The sequence below is a fragment of the Populus euphratica genome, unplaced genomic scaffold, assembly GCF_000495115.2.
Source record: "Populus euphratica unplaced genomic scaffold, PopEup_1.0 scaffold97.1, whole genome shotgun sequence".
Classification (NCBI taxonomy): Eukaryota; Viridiplantae; Streptophyta; class Magnoliopsida; order Malpighiales; family Salicaceae; genus Populus; species Populus euphratica.
Genome location: NW_011499981.1, coordinates 338,468 through 360,725, shown reverse-complemented (window position 1 = coordinate 360,725; position 22,258 = coordinate 338,468). Strand labels below are relative to the sequence as shown.

The following is a 22,258-nucleotide window of genomic DNA, read 5'->3' as shown; positions in this document are numbered from 1 at the left end:
ATTAGTAATCATACCACTTGGATATTCATAGATATTCTCCTAATGAAGAATAACTAACCAATTATGTTGTTCCATCCAACTCCTTACTATTTGCAATAATCTCGCTTTTCCACTTCACTTTCCTAGTAGAAAGAATACCACCATACTCATGGTCACCATTAATAATTATTATAGTAAGTCTTATAGAAATATCAGAAGGCATTGGTTGATATTATAGAAATGCTTAAAAAAACAAGATATTATTAGATGTTTGGTAGAATGTGGCAAATTTTCAAGTTATACTATACCCAAGTTATTTTTTAAAAAAATAAAATAGCTCCCCACACCATCTTCTTTATAACCAAACCAATAATGTTCTTCCTGGACAAAGTTCAAGAATGTAAACGAACAAATTAAACATAGGTAATCATAAAAACAAATCCAATCACTGCTGACCAACAATTACTCAAGCAAGAATGGTTAAAAATCCAAAAGTTAAATAATTTAAAGCTTGAACGACATGTAGTTTTGGCTTGTTCTCCTTTCTGGAAAACCAGTAGGCCAAGTTCTAGAGAATTAATGAATGGATATAATTGCTTTTTAGTTTATACCACGATTTCTAAACCAACGAAGAAGGCAAAAGAACAATACCTAGTAGAGATTTAACTTGATTACTCTATAAATTGCCTAAGAAATCCCACTCGATATCCTTTGAAAACTGCATTCAAAACCCAAAAAAAAGCACCAATAAGTTAGTATCCTGAGCATAATTTTAACATAATTAACTGTGAAGATGAGGAATCTTAAACAGAATTAGAAACCTGGGGTGCTTTTTCTTTGAATTCCGGCGGGTAGTTCTTGCCAAAACAACGGCTACCCATATCGGTGACTTGTCTAATTAGTGAAACTGGTCTGGCCTTGGTGATAGCCACCACTCTGATCTGCTGGCAACCATCAACTGGCCTCTATGCTGCCTAAGAGGAACGGCATAGAGCATAGCAGAGAGCCACTGTCGCCACTTTCTCCGCTCCAGATACATTGAACCATATGTGTTTTCCCTGAGATTAAAACCTACGAATGATTAGTTCCCATATCCTCACCACGCTCTCTTTGAGACCAAGGAGAATAGATCTGGACCAGCTGAAGACTTGCTTGACAGAGGAAAAAAATCAGAGAATCAACAAAGTTGACGATAATTACGGGACCGCCGGTGAATTCACTGCGCAAAAGATCACCATCTTTTGGCTTTCGTTGTAATTATAATATAATGATCCGTTTGTCTATTTATTAAATATCTTTCTCAGTAAATCACGGGAACTTTTTATTCATCCAATTTTAATTTTTTAAACATCAAAGAAGGGATGATCTTAACTCTCAAAGATGGAAGACTCATTGAAAGTTTCAGCTTGTCTCTAGAGATGAGCAGCACATCGTCATATTCATGGGATATCAACTTGAAGGCTATCAGGAAAATTTTACCCCATTACTGATGAGGCATGCTTGCTGATATGGATAATTATTAAGCCATGTTTTTCCATTTTTCCAGACTCCAAACAAGCTAGCCTCAACTTCTATCTCCTTAGCACGTCTGCTCTCCTCATAGACGCAGCTTGCAGCAAATTCAGAAATTTTTTAGCTGAATTCCTGGAAGTTCAAGGGGCTGCAGCCTCATATTGCATGGGAAAAAAGTTCATCCAAATTATTCAGATTAAGAGTTAATTAGAACAGTATTTAGCTACCAATTGTACACTGTCATTTCGTACTGCCACAAACAAAACCAGCCAGCCTAACCCTGAATTTTATATTTTTCTGAAGTTGCTTGTGCAACAGATCGACAAGTTAAACCTATGAATTTTTTGGACAGGTTTCCAGTTACAAAATTGACAAGCAAGTATAGAAGGATACAGCAGTAGTTCCCATCCATTCTCGATCTCATATAAAATTCATCAAAAGCTCTAACATTTCACTTGCATCTGTAGATGATATATTCGTCTGTGAGCAATAGAGATCTTAGAAAATTTAAACCACTGCTTTAATGAACATTCTGATTGTGAAGAATTTATACATGCAGAACTGGTTGCTGCAGTTCTCCTTTAACGAGGAGATTGTGTTAGCTTGAAGCCCCTGCCCTAAACTATTAAAAGTTGTCAGGCATGATTCCAGTTTACTACCATCCGTTGTAAATATTTGCTACATTGATAAAACAAGAGTTCCTATCACTCTATCAGCCAGATTGGTTGTCTAGAATTCAGACAGTGGAAAACAAACAAGAAAAACTCACAAGATCATATCTTGCAACCGCGATGCTGAACCTCCAATAAAGTTGTGTTTGTTAAGGCGACCAGCCGCGTGGTTGGCCGCTTTAAAAACGAACCCTAAATGTTTAACCACCCACCACTGCAAGCTACTGACAGAAAGAAACGATATAACAAAACATCAGTAAAAAGAATATCCATGACCAAATACCTCCGAGGATAATCAGAGGACATAACTACCAGCTTAATATCCACAACATGCGATGAAAAATCCTATGTACAAGACTTACGGGTAGTTAAGAAGAGGTTCAACTGGTTAAAACTAGTAGTCTGACCATTAAATGATTCTCTAGTGCTCTCTTTGTCGGGTCTGAATTGGAAGAAATACAAAATATAATTTGTCAAGACACAAAACATTGTGGATTCAAACAGTATAAATATTCATTTATTCTTGCCAAAAACACTGAATAGGCTTTCAATTGAGGGTACATCTGTTTTTTCCAGAGGATATATGATATTTTTACTACAGTTTAATGATTATTTTATTTTTAAAAGCTAAAAAAATAAGCTTTGAGTGGCAGCTCTTTTGTTTTTGACAAAAAAAGTAAAAAGCTTAATATTCTCTGTTTTTTCTTTTTTTTTAAAAGCAGTAAAATAACAATATTACTCTCAAATTCCAAAAAAAACTGTTTATGAAGATATTTTTTTATCTTTTCTAATGTTTTTAAATTGTTTTAATACGCTATGTCAAAACTAAATTTTAAAAAATAACCAATACCTTCATGTATTAGTTTCAATGCTTAAGCTGTAGCTTTATTCTTAGATTCCTCTAAACCCGAAACAAACAAAGCAAGGAAGCAAAAGGCAAAAGGGACGTGCACCCTTAAAACGAGCCCCCAACACCAGTACGTCGTATTATATTTTGATCCCTAAATCTTTCGACTGAGCTCCTAAACCAGCCAAACTAATTACATTTAAACACTTTTTTTTCCTTTTCAGCCTGTGGTCTTTAATACTTACGCAAGTTCTTGATTGATTCTGTGTGCAATCGTTTGCTGACGATATGATTGTTGTTTCAATAGTCACCCACTTGTTTAGCTAAATGTGTGCAATCTCCATAGATTCGATTCTCCTTGATCATATTCATCAACGAGTTTGCCCATCAGTCTGTTTCCAGCGTAGAAATATTTGTTCCTGAAATGAAGAATAATTTACATACAAGGCAGGCAGCCTCGGACTTGAACAGAGGTGATGAAGTGCTAGAATTGCAGTGGTTGGACTCTGACAAAGGATACAATGATATGAATCCATCAGCATAATAAATACTTCATTCTTTCGTAATCTATTACATGGATAATCAACACATTATATGGATAATCAACACCTTTACTAAAAAACTTTAATTTGTTTATTGATATAAGTTAGCACTATAAATACTTGAGAACATTTACAAATATTGTTATTACTTATAAAAATAATTAATATAATCATATTAATAATTCAAAATAATTTATAAATAATAAATCATCCAATTAGAGCTTTTTTTATATATAATTTCCAGTTGAATAATAAAAAAAATTTAAACTATACTTATTTGAAATAATATTAATAAATTCTTTAACTTTAACAATTATTTTATATTTATTTAATCTTTATATTAATATTACATCTCAAAATTTTTTTTTAACAGTTTTGTATAATTAACCCCTACGTAAATCTATCTTAATGTTATCGGATTATTAATTACTTTAATATTTTTATATTTAAAAAAAACATTAATTATTTCGTCATATTACAAATCGAGCCTTTCATGGCCTACTCTACAGGCAGCAGGTATTATCTGTGGAAATGCAATTTGTAAAATAGAGAAATTCCTTTGTGCCTAGCCAGGCTGCACAAGTTCCTAAAGATTCTGTAGAAAAAAGGCATCCTACTTTTATTTCTGTCGATTAAAAAAATTTGCATAAATCACCGGAAATTACTATCATATTTTTACTTCTATTGACTGACAGGTTACTGATATACTCATTGTGGTGGTTTAGCGGGGAGGAATGTAGAAAATTCCATGTTATATCTCTCAGTGAAAGTGCCATTAAACTTCCCGGAAGTAGACAAATCGGAGCCCTAACATCCTCTTTAAGCGACATCCTTATTCACTGTCTCCTTCAATGTTGAAAATATTAACAATTATTCCTGAGACTGTTCCTGTTTCAAACCAATGGGCAGCTTCTTCCTGGGAGATCTCCTCCCCCAAGCATGCTCTTGGGGAAAAAGATAAAAGTGTAAAATGTAAGGACCGGTAAACTTCATTGTAGGTTACCCGAGAATCACAGAGATTGGTACCAAGATCAGACAACGTCAGTTATTAAATGATGTCCTGGATATCTGACTATCAACTAGATTGTATTTGGTTAACGTACTGAGATAAAATAAAAAAAAAAGAAGATGAAAAACGGTAAAAACAGAGAACACATAACACTTTACACTTACTGTTTGAAAAGCCAGAAATTCACTTCAAAATTGTTTGAGGAACAAGTTTATTTTATGCCAGTAACTCAAATCAAACACATTTATATCACTTCTCATTTCTATCCTAAAACCATTTAACGAACACTCTTATTGGTACGGGTATACAGCTAGAGATAAATAATAGCTGCAGTGGCCAGCTTGACAACTGCCTATGCTTGATTGATTTTGCTTGTCACAAAGAAGTCTCCCAGAGGTAGAAGTTTCACGCGGGTAGACACTTGCGCCGAGCTTATTTCTTGAGATGAAAGCGATGTCGACATATGCTTGAATGGGAGTCTTATCTCCAGGGAACAATTATCGGATTATGATCAAAATAGAATGATGCTTAAAGGAGTGACAAGGGGGCAAAAGAGCTGCATGATAAGGCAATACCATTTATGTGAAAGAAGTTGCACAGGTTGACCTCTTTTAATCAAGATCATGATAAATGGTCGTTCAACTTCAATTCTTTAAGATGAGTCATTTCTGGATAAATGGCCTAAAAGATTGCTTCAGAAAACAAACTAGACATGTTTGATGGTTAGCGAGGGTGCAGGGAGTCGCATTTTAATGGTTTCTTCAGGGAGGAGATAGATGCTGTAGACAGTGCTTTGCAGTTTTTGTGAAAGATGATGTATAATGGCTGCCTTATTGTCAAAGCTCCTACAGAAGCAAGGTAATGTCTGTAACACAGACTTGACTCAGAATACAGCTAATATGGCTTATTGGTTATTTTCATTTTATAAATTTCTAAAGATGATGTCTCCACACAAGTACACGCATGCACATGAAGAGAGACAGATAGATGCGGGGGTTGCTCATATCAGGGGTGATCGGCTTCCATTATGCCAAGGAAGAAAAGGTTGTTCCGCTGGCTGCTCTGCTAATGGTCTCTGGGGAAAAACTAATAACTCCAGTAACACATCCCAGAGCCAAGATGGTTCTTCTGATCTGATTATGGTGCTTTGTGTATGATAATGCACGAGATTCGAAAGAAAAGCTAATCACCGATAAGATTACTTTAGCAGGCAGAAGCCACAGTGTTGAATTGGCCAAGTCCAAGTATAAGAAGTCAATCATAACATGACTAGAGAAGGCAATGGCTCAGCACGACAATCAATAGATGTTAATGAACCCCCTCAATTCAGTGAGACAACAGTCCTCACAGCCATGATCATTTCAGTATAGATGCAAATGTCACAGTTACCTCTAGTTTGAAGGCAGGTATATTCAGCTGATAAGACACTGGAAACGGCAGCATTTGTAGATATAGAAGGTACCGATGCTGGAGATAGGTTTCAACGGTTATCCTCAATGCTATGTGTATCTAAAGAACAGTGTTCGGGATGAAACAAAGTGAAGCATGAACCAGATCTACAACCCAACTAAAAAGACCTGAACGTACAATTGTGATAGCCTGTCAAAGTGAAGCAGCCAAATAGCTAGCCTGCATCCAAACCAACCTACTACACCCTCGTATCACCTATCAAGCCCGCTAAATAGTGGTAAAATTGCTTCAACAAAAAGAGCAGATCACTCCCTTGTTTCAAAAATAACAATATGTCAAATTCTATTCTCATACCAATAGTCTGAATGGACTTTGTTAGGCTTTTGGCAGTTCGCAAACCTCCCCTATCCAACTGAAACATTCAATGCAGGAACCTACTGAAAGAAATTCAAGGACTCTTAAATGGCTCAACTACCAACAAGAAATTCAAATCAAATAGGACAGTAAAAGTTATACTCTAACCCCAGCAACCCAATAAAACTTTGAGAGAGAGAGGTTGACAAATCCAGAAAATATATTTCCACAAAGAAAATCCAGTATGCATGATGAGTTACTTTGGATTAAGAAAATATGAAAACAGACCAAGCATGAAACCTTTTTCATTTCCTAGGCAAGCCATCTATTTCCTTCTCAACAAGTTTAGCAAGCAGCCAAAAAAATAAATAAACCGTGTGTGTGGGAGCGCAGGCATATGTGATATGTAAGGATGTGTGGATGTATGCAGATATCTATCAATTTCAGTGCTCTTTTCTTATGTGTTGTCTGTGTGCACATGCAATCATTTCTTCCTAATCCCAATACATAGGTGAGCGCAAATAACTATAAGTCTTGTAGAAGAGTCCTCACTGGATCAACTAGAAACAAATTCATCGGTATCCTCCAATATGCACACAGAGACAACCATAGGTAAATTAACACAAATAAAACTGCAATTATGTAACAGAAAGAACGTCGAATCCGAGTTGCTAACCATTGTCGAATAATTATTGAAAAACACACGATAATGTTTATCCTACTAAAAGTGCTGATTCCGATATTTGTGATTCTCGAAACAGCAAGGTTGTGGTATCATCCCCCATTACCATTTCCTGGTTTGCAAATCCTACAGAAAGTGGCCGTTTCCATGGTTTAGCCTGATTGATCGCTTTACAATAAAGTTTTCTTACATAGCACCTAACGGCCATGGACAACAAGAGGTCGAGCGGATAAAAAAGAAAGCAATAATCACCTGCAAGACCGCACTATTCAACGCTTTCCACGATGCCCGCCACCTGACCTTGCACCAGGATAGCGAGCAAATTGCAACCTTAAATGGACCGAATCACGGTCATGCTCATCAAATCTATAACCTGCAAAATCGAGCTTGACTATTTTACGTTGCACGATTAACCACGCTTTGAACGGCGAATTAGGGCATCGTTAGATAGCTCACTTAAGGCGTTGAAATCATTTATTTCAAGTACATACACTCAAAATATACCAAACATTCATCATCACTGTTTAACACACCCAAGTCGCATATATGGAACACCATTCGCTTCCTGACAGAAAAAAAGGCAATGCAAAAGCAGAAAGGACCAAGACAGCCCATCCACTTCCCAAGTATGGTCTGCGGCAGTGTTTTTTGTCTACCATATGCATATATTGAAACTGGGATAAGGAAAACGTAAGGCTAAACGTGGCGTGAGAGATTGACATCGGATCTTGCAAAACACAGTTAGCCATATGGATAAGCATACAGGCCTCAAATAGTCTGGCTAACCTATTTGACCAGTTAGGCTTAAAATCCATCAAGATTTGAAGACGAACTCAAGTCGGTTTACAGTATTGCTAGCAGTATATGAGGGTCAAAATGTCTAAATCCATCAATATGATCAATCAATTGCCCAGACTTCCAAGAAAATGACTCTCTAATGCATTTTCTATTATTCAACCATCTCGAAGCTGGCTCACATCCCTAAAATATATTCCTGCTACGCAGCAGTGAACAACCCCCAATAAAAAAAAAAAAAAAAAACATGCAAAAAGAATAGGTACATTATAAAAAACTAGCATGGAAAAGGAAATGTGAGATAAGTAACAGCTATGATGCTACGGGTCAGTAAACTGATATATGACTGAGACGTCTGATGGGGGGGAATACAGAGCATGTTAAGCTCACCTTGCAATGCATCCATGGAAGTGGCAGCATGTGCAGGACTCAAAAAGTCAACAAAACAGAGTACCAACGGATCTCCCCCAGGCTGCACATTTTAACAACCAGTGAATTCACTGATGTGCTATAACATTGACCCAGCAAATACTAAAACAATGAAAATCGATAATGATAATCATATTGACAATAATAACTAGGATAAACAGACTCACATGTCTTGATTCCTTGCTTACAAGTCTCACTTCTTTGTAGCCAACAAAAGGGCGAAAGATATCTGTTAATCCCAAGTGAAGGAACATAAAACAGATGGGAAAAGGTACCAGGGTACTGAAATTACATATGGAAGGCTAGGAAACAAAAATAGAAGGTAAAAAGGCCAAGCAATACTGTCAGTACATATGGAAAACAATCAAAGGATACGGGAAACTTCCCGACGTGTACAGTCAGAAGGCAAGCCCTCCACAAAAAGTGTGCTGCTAGCGTCAGGCGGAAGGGAAATCTCAGATCTTCCACTTCCTGTTCGCATTGACCTGTCTTTTACACTAGACCCTGAGTCCATGGATCCCATACTTACCATGCGCATATCATCAACAGGACGAACAGGCACCCCACTTACAGCTCTTGCAGACTGTCCCCCACTGTAAGATGAAATTGTCTGAAACATTCATTCAATTACTCAGATAGTTTTAATCAGGAGCCAACCAAGAAAGATAGAATTGAGTTAAAAAATGAAACAAGACCACCATTATCAAAGACATTATGAGCTAACAACATGTAACTTAAGAAGAATTTTGAACACAATTAATTTAGACACCTTTTGGGTATCTATTATTTTCTTATTAAATCCAGATTATGACCTTGTTTTGGCATTACAATCTGGTTTCATTTGTTCTACATTCTTCAGTGCCCATATAAAAGCAACTCAGCATGACATTCAACATAGGCTTTCATTGATGGGTCAAATAAACAGAAGTACTGTTTGTTCTCGCCCCCCCTCCCCTCCCCCCTCAATCACTTGATTTGACATGAAAAGAGATAAAGAATAACCAAGTACCCCACTATGCAAGTAACGGTCATAGGATGCTCCAATGGAGTCCGAATCTCTAATTACACGAAGAGCTCCTCTATCATCATCACGGGAATAATAACTGGATAGGTCACGGCCACTGGGTACATCTACAAGATCAAGAATGTATGCCAACAAGAAATAAACCATCAGAAGAACAACCAAGGAACATACAGCATGAAAAAGCATAAAAACAGAGCTAACATGTGAGTGAAAATAAAACAGTCTATAGAAAACAAAAGGCTCATAAACTGGTTTTTTCAACATAGAATTCAATAAGAACCGTAGATTACTACATTGCAGATAATCAAACTGCTGAAGTGACCAAGGCTGCACTAAAAAGGCAGAAAATAAACATAGAAATCCACCAATTTTGGGACTTTTTAAGTGCTCCAGTTAATATGCAAAGGAAAGGTTAAAACAAAAAAACTCAGTTAGAGGAAAAAAATCAAGAAAGAAGATTTCTTTTACTTGAATATAAACCCCAAAGACGATAAATTATCCAAAAACATAAATTTCCCATGTTATAATGCACGAACATCATAAAGGCCTCTAAAACCAACAGCAAAATTAATGAAAAGAATCAATCCTTTCAGCTTCCCATTCCTTTCAAAATCAATTAACACAAAGCTTTCAGCCCCATTACCAAACACATGGTTAAGCAGGAAATTATACACGTAAATCAACAAATACAAGGCACAAAATGTTAAGAGAAAAAAAAAAGGGATTGCAAGCATGAAAAGTAGAGGCTTTAATAGAGAATTAAAAAGAGATAAATATTAATTTTGAAGTCACACCGTAATCGGAGCGAGGGCGTTTTCCAGTGAGAGAAGGCATAGACTGCGGTTGCGGCTGCGGCTGGCGCCGCCGCCTGCCGTGAGTCGCCGACGTATCTCCAGTAACTATCCGCCATGTCTTAGAAAAAGAAGCAGTGTAGATGGGATATTAAGAGAACTGAAACTGGAATCGATATCATTACAAGAACAGGAAGTTAACTTGGATTTTATTGTCTTTGGTAATTGCATCTTCACCCTAAAGTTTGGAATCCCCATTGTCATCCTTGATGTTTCCCAATATTCCCAATTTGACCCCTAAGTAAGTGTTGCCAGTAATTTACTTCAAAGAGAGAAAATAGTTTATGAAATAAATAAAAAATATTTCTATATTCTTCTTTCTTTCTTTTTTATATATTTAAGAGTAAGTAATGAAACTCTCAAACCATTTATTTTTCTTTTTTTATTATGGATTTGAGAATATATTTGAAAAATAATTTTCTAAAAAATAAATTTTGAAAAACAAATATAGTTTAAATAGTGATATTCACAAATCATAATATATATACGGGTAAAAAGTTCTACACATAGTTTATTAACTTTATTTTTATTTATATAGGGAAAATATAATAAAAATATCTAAAAATTAAAAGGAAAAAAAGATGAAAAAATACTTGGTTTTCTTATAATTTTTTTATTTTAAGATAAAAATCAAACATCATTTTATAGTCTTATTAGCGATATAATTTAATTCATTAAATAAACATTTTAAATTATGTTTAAGATATAAATTTAGATGATCAATTGATTAAAAGGAGGGAAGAATATAGAATTAAAAAGGAATTAAATTTTTTTAAAAGCATCTCAAACTCAACCAATAAATTCAATATACCTAAGTTATAGTTAGCATTTACTTGAGGAATAACAGAGCATTGTTTGCTAATTAATGCAATAAATATAACTAGAATTAAAGAACTTGTAAACTGCAAGAAATCAAGTTCGTCCTCCACTTTTCGTTTTCTTGCACCACAAGTCATCTTGATGCAGTCACTACTTAATCATAAACAACTTGCCTTTCTTTTGATTCCAAAACATTTTTGTTTCTTGCTACAATTTGTTTAGATGAGATTCCGAGTATCTTTCCAAATCTCTTACAACCTTGTTTCGATAGAAAAAGAAGAAGATAGAAGCATCAATGGTGTTGTTCCGAAGTAACCTTATGAGCTGGGACATGGAAGTCAACCCATGACACCATTGGTGGACAAATCATGGATTTCATAGTTTTAGTCCCTAGGCTTTATCCATGTAATAACTTGGTCTCTCATGTTTAAAAATCTATAATAGAGCCTGTTTGTTTTTACATTTTAAAAATATTTTTAAAAATAATTAAAAAAAATTAGTTTTTTCTTTACTTTAAAATAATATTTTTTGGTATTTTAAAATCATTTTGATTTGCTATGTTAAAAAAAATAAAAAAATATTATTTTGATATATTTTTAAATAAAATATAATTTGAAAAACAATCATTACCATACTTCTAAATATTCTTTTAGTCTCACAAATCTTGTTGATGGTTATATTATTAATTAATTAATGCATTATGTTTTTTTAATCAAACCCCCACTGTTTATTTTTAATAATTAAATTGTCAAATGGTACATTTAGAATTTAGAAAACAACCACCAGATTTCTCAATGGAGCAAGGTCAACAAGAATCAAGGGACTAAAGTGTAAGATATCAAACATGAAGGAGCAAGTTGTGATTGCATTCAAAACCGCTGAGCTAAAGAATAATTTACTATTACGTTATCCATAGTACTGGTCAATCATGAGCTTGCACCACCTCATCAATCCTGTATTTATCGAGTTTCCTACCTTTTGCCTAGAACTTCCCTTCTTGTCTCTCTATAAATTTTGATCTCTAGACACTGATCATATCTTTCATAAACTCTCAAGACAGTGTCCTTCTGTAATCATCCTTGGACCAGATATTCTGAGGCATGAGAAGATCTAATCTCTTTTTATCTTCAATTTTTGCAAAGCTTGTTGTTATTCATGAGCTTATATTCGATAACTTCTGTTTTCTTTTGGTGCTAGACTTTGCAGCTATATACATGGCAGAATCCGGTGACTATCCCTTGTACAGCTGCAGGAATTGTAGGAATCCACTTGCTTTCGATAGTGATCTCCTCTCCAAGGCTTACAAGGTGACTAACAACTCATTAGTCAACTGATTCTGAATTGAAATCTGACCATAATACTCTTTGAGGTGAGTTTTTTATTTTTTTTTCAAATGATTTGGTGTGGCTAGGCAAGATCAGGGCAGGCATACATGTTCTCTCATGTGATGAACATCGTTTTGGGACAAAAAGAAGACAGGAAGATGCTAACTGGGATGTACACAGTCGCTGCTATCTTCTGCAGAAATTGTGGTCACGAGCTGGGTTGGAAATATGTGAGAGCTTTTGATCCATCACAGAGGATCAAGGAAGGGAATTTCATAGTTGAGAAATTGAAGCTTGTAAGGGAATATTAATTATTCAGAACAAGAGTCATAGTGAGAGAAAGATTCATGTTCTAAATATGTCCCATATGAAGTGGTCATGTATTTATTTGCATTTGACTGTTTGCTGCTTATAAGACTGTTTATGCTTGAAAACATTTTGTTTGTGTTTTGATTTTGATTTAATTTTAGACTAAAGTAAGCAACATTAGAGACTTACAATCAGCCTGTTTGTGTTTGTGCTGCAGTATATATAGTACGGAATGCATTTTACTCGAATTATGGATTTGAAAATATATTTTGATTTAATTTGATATTTTTTTCAAACAAAAAATAATTTAAAAAATTCCTGATCGACATGAATATCAGCTTCTTCATATATATGTATATTGAAAGTTGATATTAAAATATTTTATTATTATTACCGAAAATAAAAAAACTAATATGAGCAAAAGCTGATATTATCGGAAAACCTGGTATTTAAGTTTTGAGACAATACAAAGGAGTCTCTTTCTTGTACTAATTGTCTTTGGATGCTCTAGTTTTCCGTTAATTTGTGCATATAACATCTCTTCCCCTACCATAACCACAGTGACATGGTGACAAGGACAAAATAATGGGACGGTTGGATGACCTTTTGGTTGAATCACATGGTGATTTAAATAGTATGATTGATATTGTGATATTTCATGTTTTTTAAAATAATTTTTATTTAGAAATATATTTAAATATTTTTTTCTTTTTAATATTAATATATCAAAATTAATAAAAAAATAAAAAAATTTAAAACTTTTAATAATACACAACCATTCACATATCACTTAGATATCTTTAGAAATGAAATTCTATCATTGTAGTATCTTGTTTTAGAAAAAACAAATTAAAAAATTGAGATGCATCCCAATTATCATAATTATTTTACAATATAAAATTTTTATTTTTTTAATTAAATGATTGGGTTATTTTCTACAATCGGACCTATCAACTTAATTATATAAGCTTGGATATAAACAAATTTGACTATAAATAATTTATTTTAAATCATGGATGATTGTAAGTGTTCAATAATCGATGTATTTCCCAAAGAGTATTTCTTGTAGACTTTGGGTATGTTTATGATTGTAATGGTGGTAGTGGTTCAAGGTAATTTTTATTTAAAAATATATTAAAATAAAATTATTTTTGATATCATCACATTAAAATAATTTAAAAACATAAAAAATTTTATTTTAAACAAAAAAATTAATTTTTAAAAAAACATTATTTACATATTGCATTCAACTTTTTCTTTATTAAACACTATTCTAATGATATTTTTATTAGAGGATGAGTCATCAACACACCATGTCACTGCAAAGTATGATGGTATGGTTACCTGAATTCTATTACTTTATTATTTATTCTCTGTTGCTTTGTAAAGTACTATACATAAAGGGTAGTATTAATATTACATGGGATAAGTTAGTTAGAATATTCTTTGCCTGTTGTATATATTTGGATGAGTTGCATCATTAAATATATACGAGGAATTTCTCTTTGGAATTTTGTTTTCCTCTATTTCACATTCATTTGTTACATGGTATCAAAATTGTTGATCAATGGCCAATGCTCATAAAGAAACTAATTCCCATTCTTTTAACGATACAAACTCCTAAAACAAATACCTCAATATCTTTGACCCTTTCAATCCATTCCAAATTGAAAATAGTGATAACCTAGCTATTGTTTTTGTTTCTAAACTCTTAACTGCTGATAATTATGTTAATTGGTCTCATGCGATTTTGAGAGCTCTTTGCACAAAGAACAAACTTGCATTTGTTAATGGTATATTGTCTAAACCTACTGATATCTCAGATCCTCTTTTTGAAGCTTAGGAGAGATGCAACGACTGAGTTGTTTTGTGGCTACAAATTCTGTAAATCCTTTTGTCAAATCTAATCTTGCTTTAGTTGAGGATTCAAAAGTATTGTGGCTGGAACTCAGGGATCGTTTTACCCATCAAAATGACCCTTGAATTTTTCAACTGAAATGTGATTTAACTAGCTTATCTCAAAACTAAGACAATACTAGTACCTATTTTGATCATCTTAAAACATTATGGGATGAACTTGCTATCTATGACCTTCTTCTCGATTATTTATTTAGGAAATTAAAAACCTTTATGATCGCTATGACTGCGACTATGTCATTCAATTCTTTATGGGTTTATCTGATGTATAGTCAAACATCAGAAATCAGATAATGCTACTTGATCCTCTCTCATCCCTTAACTGTGTGTTCTCCATGATTCAACAACAAGAGCGACATCATTTGATGATTCCTTCTATCAAATCCCTTAACCTTATAGCAATGATGGCCAAACCAATTTTTAACTTCAGGAAAAATTTCTCCAGGTCTACTTCCTAGAAAACTAATCGTCCATATTATTCTTATTGCAAGCTTCGTGGTCATTCTCTTCAAAACTGTTTTAAGATTGGAAATGTTGATCCACCACAATGCACTCATTATCATATGATTGGCCACATTGCGAAAAGATGTTATAAACTATGGCTGCCTACCTGGTCACAAACTTCATGGAAAAAATAAAGGTATTGCAGCAACTGTTACTCAATCCCAAGCACTTTCAAATAGTGATCATGAGGAGGATTCAACTGAATCAATGATACTTACCAAGAGTCAATACCAACAATTACTTTCTCTTTTGCATTCCAAGGAGACTAGTTTAGTCATGGCTTCACTATCTGTCACACAACCATCTTCTTCCTCTCCCAATCCTCATGTCAGCAATTCTCGTGTTTCTGGTATGGTTACTTGCTTTAGCAAAAGCACACACTTATCTTCTCCCACACACATTTCACCTTGGATTATTAACACTGGTGCTATGGATCATATGATCTGCCGTACATCCCTTTTTACATCTATCACAATTACTGTTTCCTATCAAGTTAAACTTTCAAATGTCCAAGATGTTCTTATTACCCATATTGGTGTCGTAAGATTATCTAAGCATCTTGTATTAAATCATGTTTTGTGTGTGTTTTTTTTTAACTTCAACTTGCTTTCTGCTAAGAAATTTTCTCATATTTTTTATCCAATGCTTGTTTTTTTTTCCAGTACTTAGCATCATGGACAATAATTAGGATGGGTGAAGTTAGACTCGATCTATATCACCTTCTCAGGTCTTGGTTGTCACCCTATATTTTGGTTGATACACTGTCTCACATTCATCCCTCAACTTTTTTTCCTTCTGCTTTCACTATTCACACTACTTCATTGTATGATTATGACATTATCGTTTAGAACATATTTTCTAGATGAGCTTTAATCATTGATCCCATTATCACACACAATCAAACATTTCATAATCCAATACCATGTTCAATTAATCCTTTGGCTAAGCAGTGGCGTGTTTCTTTTCTAACTTCTGCACATTCTGCTTTACATAAATTTGATCTTGTCAATTGTGATATATGGGTCCTAACTCAGTTATTGAAGTAGATGGATCATGTTTCTTTCTTATAATTATTGATGACCACTATTAGACAACATGAGTTTATATACTTAGAAATAAATTTGATACCAAATCTTGTTTTATAGCTTTTTACAGTTTAATTGAAACTCAATTTCACACTAAAATCAAAACCATTAGAAGTGACAATGGAGCCAAGTTCCGCATGACATACTTTTTTTAAGTTAAGGGCATCATCTATCAAAGGAGTTGTGTTGACACACCCCAACAAAATGACAAAGTCAAGAGAAAACATTAACACATAATGAATATTATCCGCTTTAATGTTTTAATCTCACCTTCCACCCTAATATTAGACTGACTGTGTTCTCATAATAGCCTATTTTATTAATTAAACTCCTACACCTCTTTTTCATAATGAAACACCCTATGAATATCTCTTTCACACTCCTCCCCAATACAAACACTTAAGAGTTTTTGGTTGCCTTGCATATGCATTTACCTTGTCACGAGCGTGTAAGAAGCTTGATCCTACAGGTAGAGCATGTGTGTTTTTAGGCTATTTTTTCGGGGTTAAAGCATATAAATTACTTTTTTTTTTTAATTTTTCAATATGTTATTATAATTTTTTTAAAGATTATCTTACTTTTTTAAAATAAAATAAGTAATCTTCTATCTCAAAAGATATTTTTTTTCATGTTTTTAAAAATTTTAGCTAATATATTTTTATCGATAACATATTAAAATTATTACCGAACATCTATTTAATTGTTTTGCTTTAAAGCAAAGCAATTAAAGTTATAAAAAACAAAAAAAAAACAAAAAACAAAAAGACATGCAAGATATTAATAAATTCTTTTAAATAATTATTTTAAAACTTGAATATGTGAAGTTAAAGAATAAAAACTTTTTTTAAAAAAATTGAATTATTACAAATGTTGATAATGTATATATCCCAGCTATTAAACTTGACATGAGATTAATACAGAGCAAGATTTGAGTTACAAATTAAAAAAAATAATTTGAATTTGATTTAGATTAATTTTATTTTTTAAAAAATATTAAAATAATGTTATTTTGAGAAAAAACTTAATAAAAAATCAATAAATTTTTTTATTAGTTTTTACTAAATAAACATAGGATTTAATCGGGTAATATAAATCAATTCCTTTCTTTATTTTTTATAAAGCTTGGACCAATTTATACATTAATTGAGTTAACTAGTAAAATTAATGGTGGTTTTATATAGAAGTATGTGTGTGTATGTATATGTATTTATTTTATAGATACATGAGCATTGCAATAAAATAAAAATAAAATGTTAATTAGGATGATCAATAATAGTAATAGTTTTTGAATTTCCAATAATTTTAAGAATGTCTTTTTTTATGGTCAGAAATATTTTTAAAATTTTTATTTAAAATTATTTTTTAATTTTTTATATGCTAGTATTAAAAATAAATTTAAAAAATAAATAAAAAATATTATTTTAATATATAAAAAACAAACCATATTACAATTTTAATTTCTAACAAACGACAGCTAAAGCTATTGTATCATGTCAATAAATGTGCTCTCCATGCGCTATTTAAGGCATGCTTTTCTTTATTGATTAACAATTCCGTCCATTTCTTACAAACCCACCTACACTTTTCAAATATTACATTTAAGTCCTTAAACTTTAGAGTATTGTTAATTGTTTCAAAGCTTCATTTTCTGAAAATCATCTATTGTCTAAGTGGGATCCATTTTATGAGTCCCATTCATAAAAAAAAAAAAAAAAAAGGAGAGGGGGGCATTTTTAAGGTGTTATTTTATAATTAAACTTTATATATAAATTATTTTATCCTAAATTTAAATAATTTATAATCACAAATTAATGGAGTTGTGATTTAATCGATTTAAATTAATACAAATATATTATACACTTTATGCTTTTTTTTTTCTTTTCACATGAAGTTGATCATGAACCTAAATATATATGAGATGTAGGAAGTATACTTCAATTAAATATTGTTTATATATTGATAATAAAACTTAACTAACAATATATAGCAAGTATTAATGTGAATTATGGAGTTCATTTAAGCAATTTTCATCGATTTTTGGAGAAAAATACAAGAAAAAATAGAATATTTTTTCTTGTATGAGTGAAGGATATGAGATTGATTTTGGATTGAAAAGCAATTCAAGTTATATTTTTATTTAAAATTATATTTATTTATACTCTCTTCTCTATATCAAAGGTTATTTTTAAAGATTTAACATCGAAAGGTACTTTTGTTTCTATTTCAAACAAAAGAATTCTCATATTTTCTTCAAATTTCTTTCCACCCAAATTCTCCCTTCAAATCCACAATTCTAATCTCTTTTTAACTCCATTCTTTGATTTGGACAAAAGCATTGAATTGGAATAATGCTTCAGAAGAACACGGTAATGTTCAAACTTTAAGGATGAAGGTAAAGTACTTAAACAATTATAAGGTTGAAAATATCCTTCACCAACTCAACTCTTCTAGTGGATTGAAGGATGCTAACCACCATGATCGGGAGCTCAAAATATTGCGCAAAAGCCTCTCTCCGTGTTCCAATCTCTCTCTCTCTAGGCTCTCATTAAATCATAGACTAGAGTCACTAGACTACTCTAGAGCCATGAATCCCAAGCCACAGTGGTCAGGTTAGTTCTATGCTATTCACCAGACAGTTGTACTCCTTGCCTACTATTTTAAAGCTAGTTTCTTTATCATTTCTTGATATGCTAAAAGTTCTCAGCGATGATCAAATAAAATTCTAATTATCATAAAAAAGCAAAGAATATAACCTCCTCTTTGAATTACATAGGTTTGTGTAAAAATTTTCTACCTTTAACCGCCTTTATATGTCCTTTTAAAGTATACCATTGTTAGCGTGTTACAGTAATGTTTTTAGTTTTGAATTTTTGATGTCCTTATTGTTTTACCCTTTCAACCCAATCATTGTAGCTATCAACCCCACAATTTTTTTTTTCAAAAATGGAATTTAATCTTACCTGGAATCTACACTCAAACTTTAGTCTATTCTTGCACGCTAACACTATTTTTGGCTTCTTGTCTTCCTGTTTCAGACTTTTGGGCCATCATTGAATTTGTTGTAGGTAAAGAAACTTGTGCCTTGTGGTCTTTTGCTTCTTTTTTTATTCATGTTTTGATCACTCTAGAGCAAAGATTGCAACTTTGGTTAAATATTGCCTCTTGGGTTTTCTTGCCGTGTGAGTGATCAATCTTGGATTTATTTGTTTTTTCTCGTTTTTGTGTGCTTATGTTGTTGGTGATCAGTAAGGTGTTTAGACATTGAAACTGTTGATTAATGGCGGAATTCGGGGGTCCAAGGTTGTACAGCTGTTGTAATTGTCGAAACCATGTTTCACTTCATGATGATGTAATTTCTAAGGCTTTCCAGGTGAATCACTTCAATCTTTGATGAAACTGTTGCTTGTTATATCTTCTAGCTATTTTTATCACAATTAGCATTTCCTTATTCTCATGTCTTGACTTGGTCTTGATGATCATGAAATTTGATAATTGGTAGTGCCTTGTTCATCTGTGATTTAGATTTTCTGTGTAATTTGCCATTAGATTGAAATGGTTTCATTATATTTATGATAAACGATTTGGATTATTATCTCCACATGTGTGAATCGATCCTGTTCATAGTATTTGATCTCATCCATTGATGGCACCCTATGTAGAAAATACAGACCCTTTATCAGCTGGTTACTGTAAGAAAGTCTTTGATGATTGCTGTATCTTGAATAATGTAGAAAACACAAGAACTATAGTTGCCATTCTTTTATGTTTCTAAGATTGATGTATTCAGTTCATCTTAGATTGCCAGTTTTGTCAAGTTGTTCCATTTTTATTTTCTGCTAAACATTGGAATTATATATCTTTTCATGATAGGAAGTAGTGACCAGAAATTTGTCCAATTTTCTCTTCCATAATTTTGTTCATAGGGAAGACATGGTCGAGCCTTTTTGTTCTCTCATGCGATGAATATTGTCGTGGGACCTAAAGAAGATAGGCATCTCTTGACTGGTCTCCACACTGTTGCTGATATATCTTGTGCCGATTGTCGTGAGGTGTTGGGTTGGAAGTATGAAAGAGCTTATGAGGCATCTCAGAAGTACAAGGAAGGGAAATACATATTTGAGAAGTTGAAGATTGTTAAGGAGAACTGGTAGCACCCCATCAGAGTCCCTTTAATTATTCCAGTGTTTGACTCAGCAGCTGCATTGTTGCTTGGTGATGTTCATCTTGTACTGGAATTTATCAACCAATTGAAATTGTCAGTTGTTCTAGTAGTTCCTTCTTGTCATGTTGCTGTATGAAAGATGGTTGGATTCTCAATTTCCTTGTTAATAGAATTGCGATTTACCTGAAAAGGCTAATGGTGTTTTTACTCTATATTCAATCTTACCAAGTGGTAGGTATTAGTTCTAGATACAAGGCTGTTCTGGTTTCTGCTTTACTTGCTGGAAGCAGATGGAAAAGAAACGGTGTTCTTAGTGCCTGTTTGTTTTTGCTGTGCGCAGCAAAAACAAACGATCCGGAAAAGGTTTGATTAATTTGGAATCCCCTTCACTAGGCCATCCGCAATCCTGAATTCTAATCTGAGAAATGGGATTAGCAGATCAATGAAATCCCGTATTGCTGGCTATTCTTTAGCTACATGCTTGCCTGAACTAGGTGAGATCTTGAGGAGATTGATGCAGAGCACATTTCTTGTGAGGTTTTTATAAAACCCATTTGGAATTCACCCTTTATTTTATTTTTTATCAATTTGCAAAATAAGTACAGATTTATGGTGCCTTTTGATAAACTGCAGCGTTCACATGACAAAGGCTTTAGTAAAATTGTTAACAAATTGCCTGATCCTCTCCTGGTGCATTCTCTATAATGAACAAGTAAATAGCAACATCCCACGCACCACAATAACCAAACTTCATCATCATCTGGGTTAGATGGATTGAAAACTTAACTGGACAAGTTCTATGCAGCTGAGTTGAGCCTCTTAAGTCAATGACTATGGGTCAGAGCCACCATGTCTAGCATCTTTACATTTCTAAAAGCTGCTGCTAGTAAATATCAGTGTCTGGTTTTGTTATGAAAGGTAGGAGGTTAACACCAATGATCACATCAGAATCAGATCACCTAGTACAGCAGTGTGTACTTTGCATGGGGAAATCAAGAAGTTGACAACGGAGCTATATTCTCGTCCACGCCAGATAGAAGTTCCATTAAGTGTTTGAGCCCGCTTTTTAGTAGGAGTTTTCGAAAATTAATTTTTTATTTGTATTTAAAATTAATTTTTTATTTGTATTTTAAATCTTTTTGATATATTAATATTACAAATAAATTTTATAAAATAAAAATATTAATTTAATTTATTTCCGGTAAAAAAAGTGCATTTGTCATTGGTTGGTGACAAGGAAAAAAAAAGGCCCGGATTTCGAAGCTGTTACGATCAAGCTCTTTGCTGTTTGCAGGTGCCCATTGCCCTCCAACCCAGCACTTTTGTAGGTGTGGCATCAGCACTGAGTTGTATAGATTATGCCTTTTCAAGACCAAAAGCAGTATGTTTGTACCAAAAGGAAATGCTAGATGCCAAATATTTGACCTTTCAAGCACTGAAATCAAGTGCCTCTCGCCTTTGTAATTGCTAGAAACTGTGAGATGATCCAGAGAATGCATGACGATGGCATGTTAATTGACACGGCAAAGCTCAAGAGCAAACACAGAAAGTCCGCTGCAGGAAATAAAACAGGAACTCCATTCAAGAATCAGGAGGCAGGAGAAAGGCATACCGTAAAATCGATCAAAACCATGACCAAACAGCAGAGGTAACGTAGCAACTTCAACAGCTTCTCTGCTGGTATGCATATGCAGTCTTCAGAGGTTTTAAAGAAGGACCGACCAGCCGATTAAACCATAAAAACTAGGAAAAAAAAGTAATTGAAAACACCAAACTGATAGAAAAAATCGATCAAAGTATCTGTTTTTGTTAGATTTTATAACCATCAATTCATTGACTTGAATCAACAAAACAGATAAAATTTGTGTTTTTGTTATGATTATGGATCTATCTAACAGATTACTTGCTAGCATAAAAATCATATTTAACCTTGAACCGTGAACACCTCCTATCAGTCTCTCAGTAACAAAGAAAATATTTTCTATCACCACAGGCAATTCTTAGCCTCCACAGGCTTGAAAGTACCACAAAG

General features: G+C 33.3%; 2 protein-coding genes and 1 long non-coding RNA gene across 9 annotated transcripts; 2 read left to right on the top strand and 1 right to left on the bottom strand.

The window, feature by feature from the left end:
- Positions 1-385: 385 nt before the first annotated feature.
- Positions 386-10,266, bottom strand: LOC105139784 (protein WHI3-like). 4 transcript variants are annotated; one of them, XR_845044.1, is made up of 9 exons: positions 10,049-10,266; positions 9,240-9,361; positions 8,606-8,840; positions 8,398-8,459; positions 8,192-8,273; positions 3,255-3,515; positions 2,525-2,604; positions 801-2,386; positions 386-697 (listed from the first exon to the last, which is right to left on the bottom strand). XR_845044.1 is itself a non-coding variant. In XM_011046389.1 (7 exons), the coding sequence occupies exons 1-6, from the start codon at positions 10,086-10,088 to the stop codon at positions 7,276-7,278; spliced, it is 645 nt and encodes a 214-aa protein (XP_011044691.1). In that variant the 5' UTR covers positions 10,089-10,262; the 3' UTR covers positions 6,863-7,132; positions 7,259-7,275. The 4 variants fall into 4 exon arrangements, 2 of the variants coding, with proteins under 2 accessions (XP_011044691.1, XP_011044690.1); XR_845043.1 differs by lacking the exon at positions 386-697 and having other exon boundaries at positions 1,928-2,169; positions 2,261-2,386; XM_011046389.1 differs by lacking the exons at positions 386-697; positions 801-2,386; positions 2,525-2,604; positions 3,255-3,515 and adding exons at positions 6,863-7,132; positions 7,259-7,379 and having other exon boundaries at positions 10,049-10,262.
- A 1,598-nt stretch (positions 10,267-11,864) lies between these two features.
- LOC105139783 (uncharacterized) lies at positions 11,865-12,683 on the top strand. The gene is made up of 3 exons (XR_845042.1): positions 11,865-12,022; positions 12,122-12,231; positions 12,336-12,683. It is a non-coding gene; the product is annotated as an uncharacterized LOC105139783 (long non-coding RNA).
- A 5,864-nt stretch (positions 12,684-18,547) lies between these two features.
- LOC105139782 (protein yippee-like At4g27745) lies at positions 18,548-20,438 on the top strand. 4 transcript variants are annotated; one of them, XM_011046386.1, is made up of 4 exons: positions 18,548-18,673; positions 19,100-19,129; positions 19,311-19,434; positions 19,988-20,438. In XM_011046386.1, exons 3-4 carry the CDS (start codon positions 19,342-19,344, stop codon positions 20,213-20,215), a joined length of 321 nt encoding a protein of 106 aa, XP_011044688.1. In that variant the 5' UTR covers positions 18,548-18,673; positions 19,100-19,129; positions 19,311-19,341; the 3' UTR covers positions 20,216-20,438. The 4 variants fall into 4 exon arrangements, with proteins under 4 accessions (XP_011044688.1, XP_011044689.1, XP_011044687.1 ...); XM_011046387.1 differs by lacking the exon at positions 18,548-18,673 and adding an exon at positions 18,820-18,837; XM_011046385.1 differs by lacking the exon at positions 18,548-18,673 and having other exon boundaries at positions 18,881-19,129.
- The last annotated feature ends 1,820 nt before the right edge of the window (positions 20,439-22,258 follow it).

What these genes read in the sequence shown, in the direction of transcription:
- LOC105139784 (XM_011046388.1), bottom strand. Translation starts at nt 10,088, where the DNA reads ATGCCTTCTCTCACTGGAAAACGCCCTCGCTCCGATTACG. An exon ending in ACGCCCTCGCTCCGATTACG is followed by an intron (nt 9,362 to 10,048) that starts GTGTGACTTCAA and finishes TTGATCTTGTAG; the next exon opens with ATGTACCCAGTGGCCGTGAC. An exon ending in TACACGTCGGGAAGTTTCCC is followed by an intron (nt 8,460 to 8,605) that starts GTATCCTTTGAT and finishes TGGGATTAACAG; the next exon opens with ATATCTTTCGCCCTTTTGTT.
- LOC105139782 (XM_011046386.1), top strand. Translation starts at nt 19,342, where the DNA reads ATGGCGGAATTCGGGGGTCCAAGGTTGTACAGCTGTTGTAATTGTCGA. An exon ending in TAATTTCTAAGGCTTTCCAG is followed by an intron (nt 19,435 to 19,987) that starts GTGAATCACTTC and finishes TTTTGTTCATAG; the next exon opens with GGAAGACATGGTCGAGCCTT.